We start from the raw sequence: 5,726 nt of genomic DNA, 5'->3' as shown, positions 1-5,726 counted from the left end.
TTTCCCTCCGCAAATTTTCATCGAAAATTATTCTGGTTGGAATTTCATTCTGAAAATGTTAGGAATTTTTGAATTTTAAGAACTTCCAAATCCCGTTCCGAACATCCCTGTTATAATAACGCCCCAAAAACTAGTCAATCAAAGTCTGTTCAAAATCACAAACTTTTAAAAGTCTAGAAAAAATATCGCGATCATCATCCAAAAATACTCTCCATACGAAGTAGTCAAAGTCAAAAGTATGAAGAATTGAAGAAACGAATGGAATCGAGAGGATTCGCTTCTCCAGCTCAAATCAGGAAAGGAGAAGCTCTTGGAGATACAGTGACCGAATCAATCAATAGGAGGAGGAAGTAGCCGGTCTCGAGGAGTCTCATATAACCCAAGGACAGCTTGAAAGTGCTGAAGCAGAACATCATCGAAAGGAATCTGGTAGAAGGGTCCAAAAAGGGAGAATGACACAAGTTTTAGCAAATCGTCGTCGTTATCGAGATGTCGTCGCGGTGAGTTTTCAAACCTTTTTTTCAAAACATCGAAGTTGATAAACCAATTGTCGAGTACAACTCAAAAATTTTTTCAGAGAGACTGTGATGCAGAAGAGAAAGAAAATGAAGAGCAAGGAAGAAGTTGACAACGAGAAGAGGAAGAACCAGAAGCGGTCGAGGATGATGAGGATTTCGAAGGAGATGCAGAGGAAGCTATCCAAAAAGTGAGAAGATCTCAAGTAAGTCATTTCGAAAATTTGGCTTATCATTAATTTTTGAAATTTCAGGGAGAAAGAAGAGGAAATGCCCGATAAGCTTCAATATTTTGTTGATTGTTTTTGAATAAACATCTTAAATCAGATATGAAGCTTATTTTGTTCTTTTTATGTTTCCATCCGCTAGCAATCAAGAAAATCAACATTTTGAATCATTCACATAGAAACTTTTTTTCTCAAAAATTGCTAATTTTTAAAATTTCGGCCCAACGTTAAGTATGCACCTAGAAATTTCATAAAAGATGAGATAATTGAGCTCAAAGTGGGAGTATAGGGTGCCTTAGTTGCAAAAATCTCACTATTTTACATGTTTCAGTTCTCAAATGTTCCAAATTTAGGAAGGATACTTTTTTGCAGTTTCAAAGTCGCATTTTTCTGAAATTTTGAACTTAGCTAATGAATCTAAAAGTTTTATGATAATCCAATTTGCTTCAACCTTTTCCCCCTGTCGAGGTTTCTTTTTTTGTTGTTAGTGTATTCGTAGCAGTTTAAAAATGTCTGTAATGTGTAGTGTGATTGACGGGACAAAACATTTTTATTTATCTTTTGGGTCTTTTTTCTTGGTCTCTGCTGTTGGTATGATTATGGAAAATCCACGGATCTTATAGCACCTGACAAATCAGTTAACTAAACAATCTGTAAAAAGTTAGTTCCAACTTTGAAATTAAAAATATTTTAAAGCGTTTTCAAGTCAACTAATCATGAGCTAATTTGAAATCCCCAGAGAGGTCACACAAACTCAAAAAAAATAAGTTGAGCCCCGTAATTGAATGCTTAGAAAGACATTCTAATACTTCGAATTCGAAAATTATACACTTACTCATTTGCCCCGTACCTGGCACGAGGCATTGAGCACGCCGTCGCGTCGCGGGACTTGGGGCGTTTGGAGCTGGGAGCTGATTGAGAAGCTTTGCGACTTCTGAAGTGTTTTTCTTGACTGCATCTTCGTTTCAGTGTTCCATTTTTTTCGGTTTTCTAGGCTCCTTTAAGGAATATGTACAAAGCTACTTGAAAAATCAATTATTGATTTTTTAACCTTCAAACATCTTCTTAGTTGATTCACTATTTTTGAAAAATTATACTTGTCGAATACAGTTAGTCTGAATAATTCGCGAATTGTGATCTCTCTTCTGATAGAAACTTTTTAAATCTCATCTCGATATTAAATCAATCTGGATCTCATTTTCTCTCATTTTTTGCCTAGATATTTTTGCAGTTTTAACAAAAGCAATAGCCAAATTCGAAAAACATCTTTGTTCCTGATACACTAGTTTCTTAAAAACGGCGTGTAACCTATAATTATGTGGCTGATTAGGTGGAAGAGTGAGAGAGATAGAGAGTAGAGCACAGCGGGAAAGAGGGAAGGGGAGGAGCTTCTCATTTTGACTCTGAAACTCTCCATTAACCTTATTTTCAGAAGTAGCACAAAGCAGCGTGCCCGGCTGCGCTCCGACATGAGATATTTCTGAAAACGAGTATCTGAAGAAGAAGATGGATTCTATAGCGTTTAGTATCAAATCAGATGATCACAATACGCAACAATTCGTGTTAGATCCACCGGTGAGTTCACTAATTTTAGTTTCCTGGTTTAGTAACGTTAGTAACAATAAGGAAAAGCTCGAGTTAGTATCTAGATTAGCTTCGAAACAAAATGAAAATCACAGTAACCTGAGAAAAAATTTAGGTTACAGTAGTTTTTATTCCGAAACCTCTTTCAAGCAGGAAAATTGAGCTGTGAATCGCAAAACATCCTCGAAAAGTCACTTATTGAGCTTACGGTAATTTTTCGAAGTGGATCTTATTTCTAAGAACCCTCTCATACGCTTATACTGTGTTACTTCCACCAGGTGAACTTTTTAATTTTTCGTAATTATTTGGCCTTCTCTACCTTCAAATTATTTTATGTATATCTGTTTTTTGAAATTCTCTAATTCAAATTTTGCCTCTCGTCATTCTCCATCTCAAGTGACATTTCTCCATCTACTATAGAACTTTCTAGTGAAGCAATTTTGCCCCATAATTATGTCACTGATCTGTTAAAAAAGTACTTTATATCTTTTTGACTTTGTTTATCAAGTTACTTGTTTACGATGTCTGCTTGTAGCGTAGGAGGCAATTAGGGATACCGTAAACACTCTAATAGAAGGTCACCTCATACTTGAACTTTGAGCTTAATTACCTCCGTTTCCAAAAGAGATATAACAAATGTTTCAACTGATAAAATGTCTTTTATATTACGAGAAACATTATATCACTTGACAGATTTTTGTTATCTCTTCTAGAAATTGAGATAATAGAGCTTGAAGTGCACGTGAAGGGCGGCCTTCTATTACAGCGTTTACGAAAATGGATGAGGAAATCAAATGGATGAGCACCTTGTAGTAGCTCAAACATCCCATTGCTCATTAGATCTTTTTCGTTTTATTTTGTGCACCTAGGAGCAAAATAGATCAACAACGTAAAATCCTCCAGAGGTCCCTCTATTGACGTCTTTTCTAACGAAAATTCTTAAATTAACTATTCCAACCAGTAATTTCATGATTATTAGTCAACATTTTTGAAATTTGCCATTTTCTCTACCTGCGTAAGCAATTTTTCTTTCTTAAAAAGTGTTTTTCAAGTTCTGAATACCACGAGCATGTGATCTGGATTTGATTTCTTTCGGGACATAATTAGTAACATTTTCTTCCGAAATAGAAATTTCAAACTTGTATTTTCACACATTATGATTTCGTAATATTCATATACCCTTTGGTTTCAGATGATAGATTTGCTGGATTCGCCGACGATGGATTCTCCGAACGGGTCGACGCCAACATCGACGATGCAGTACCCTCTCGTCTTGGATGCTTTCTTTCCCGCTCACTTGACAGCAATTCAGAATGGAATGGCACTACTGGTCAGCAGACAACCAAAACAACTTTCTTTCAATTTTGAATATTCAGATGGTCCCGGTTCGGCTGCAGCTGTGCTACGTACTCTTTCGAGAAGCAAGTCTATTGCAAGGTTATGTGTTTTCCGATTTTCTCAAAGCGAAAAGTTTGGTGAATGCTGTCGATGGATTTCTGCAATTCGTTTTCGTCTCGCTCTGGATGGTGTAAGTTGGCGGGGATCTTCGGAACGGAAATGGGAATTGTGAAAATTTAGACAAGAATATTTTCAATTTTTTTTCGGAATTTCAAAATCTGTTTGTCAATTTTTCATCAATTTTTTGTTGCGCTTCTTGGATGAGGAATATGGATTTTGAAATTCTGAATTCGTCAAGAACGGAATTTTTGACATTACGAAAAATTCCGAAAAGGCCATTCCAAACATCCCTGAAATTTAAAACTTCTACCTGTTGTTCCTACTGAGTTGTTTCCAGTTACCCGCCGTTGTTCTGGATCTGTGCACCGTACTTCGAAGCTGCAGTTATGTATCTATGCCTTGTCAGCTCATTTCTGAGATTCGTCCTGTTTTGCAACCGAGTCTATACTGTATATCACACATACGTCACGCTTATAACGTTCAGCAGGTATCAATAAGCTCTTTTTGAGAATCCAGATAATTTTAAACTTTGAGAATTCAGATAATTTTAAACTTTGAGAATCCAGATAATTTTTGTTTAGATATTTCTTTGGCCTCTTCATCCCATTCGTCGTGCTTCCTAGTTTCTTGTACGGAATTTCCTTTTTGCGTAAGAGAGCAATTTCATTTTAAAGGAATTTAAAAAATGTTTTTCAGCGCTTTGCCAACTCCTGGGAATCGTGTCAACCTCCAACTTGGAAATTCTGGAGTTCGCTGGACAAACTTGTTTTGAACAACTGTTTGTTAACTGGATGCCATTCATCGAAACCGCAATCAACTCGGTTCTTTGCAGTATCATCGTTGTGCAATATATCCGATTCAAGGTAAGAAAGGCGGGTGAGTTTTAATGAAATCGTGTAATCTTCAGTCCACGGATCCGGATGATTACTTTGAACCTCTTACCAAGGCGGCGCAAGTTTGGTGGTCAGTGAGATGTCTGTGGATTTTCTTGATTCATATAATTAATGCCATATTGTTCTTCGTTATCCGGTACTTTAAGAACCAATGGATCATTTATGCCATCAGCTACCACATCACCGTCATCTCTCCAATGCTAGACTTGTGCGTTCTGAATTTCATAAAAATTTGATAAAAATTTTTATTTCTTTTCAGGCTAGTTTATGACCTCCTTCTGTATCTAGGACAGACTATGAAGGAAGATATTTGGGTTGTGAAGAAAATTATTGCCGATCTCATAGAAGCAGCAGAAACACTGAAGGAAAAAGCGATGTCAAAGCATCGAGCATCAGTCACTCCAATTGTTGAGATTGAAATGGAAAATCGTGCCCCGGACACTGAAAATGCTCGAACCACTGAGCCTGTCCCGGCCACAGCATAATTTATCACGCCCATCACCTTTTAATTATTATTATCCCTGTTTCATATCCAAAAAAATCTAATTTGCTCCTAATGTTTCACCCATCCTCACTTGAATTTGAACATTACTCATCTAATCTACTACTTCAAAATATATATTGTCACCTTGTGTACTAATCAAAATGGCATGCACTTTTTTTCGAAAATAGCTGAAACTAAATGTAAATGTAAAATGGCATCAGTGCTGGAAAATTAGCTTTTCACATCACCTTCTAATTATTATCCACTTATTCTATCAGTTCAAATCTAATTTTTTCCGTATTATCACCCATCGTACTAATCCAAAGGTCACGCACGTTTTTTCGAAAATTTCTAATTTAAAAGCTCTCGCTGAGGCAGAGTGACTCTCTAATTAACCTCAAATTTCACTTGAGTGATTTTGAATTTTCTCCACTAAACAAAATCAAAACTTTTAATTAGTTGACTACACCCCAACAGCTTCGTTCATTGAAGTTTGTTTTTTTCTACCAAAATCTTGATTTTATTTTAAATTGTACTTTATACCTACAGTGCCAGTCGATCTCCA

At 36.3% G+C, this 5,726-nt stretch overlaps 2 protein-coding genes across 2 annotated transcripts; both read left to right on the top strand.

Annotated features, from left to right (window-relative positions):
- Nucleotides 1-587: 587 nt before the first annotated feature.
- On the top strand, nucleotides 588-824 carry CBG27534 (the record flags this gene model as incomplete). The annotated part of the gene is made up of 2 exons (XM_045239173.1): nucleotides 588-706; nucleotides 770-824. The coding sequence occupies 2 exons, from the start codon at nucleotides 588-590 to the stop codon at nucleotides 822-824; spliced, it is 174 nt and encodes a 57-aa protein (XP_045099984.1).
- A 1,424-nt stretch (nucleotides 825-2,248) lies between these two features.
- CBG27533 lies at nucleotides 2,249-5,162 on the top strand (the record flags this gene model as incomplete). The annotated part of the gene is made up of 7 exons (XM_045239172.1): nucleotides 2,249-2,317; nucleotides 3,519-3,656; nucleotides 3,703-3,854; nucleotides 4,366-4,433; nucleotides 4,481-4,647; nucleotides 4,692-4,885; nucleotides 4,937-5,162. The coding sequence occupies 7 exons, from the start codon at nucleotides 2,249-2,251 to the stop codon at nucleotides 5,160-5,162; spliced, it is 1,014 nt and encodes a 337-aa protein (XP_045099983.1).
- Nucleotides 5,163-5,726: the final 564 nt, after the last annotated feature.

Source organism: Caenorhabditis briggsae (genome assembly GCF_000004555.2).
Source record: "Caenorhabditis briggsae complete genome, chrX, whole genome shotgun sequence".
Taxonomy (NCBI): Eukaryota; Metazoa; Nematoda; class Chromadorea; order Rhabditida; family Rhabditidae; genus Caenorhabditis; species Caenorhabditis briggsae.
This window is presented reverse-complemented; position numbering and strand designations above follow the sequence as displayed.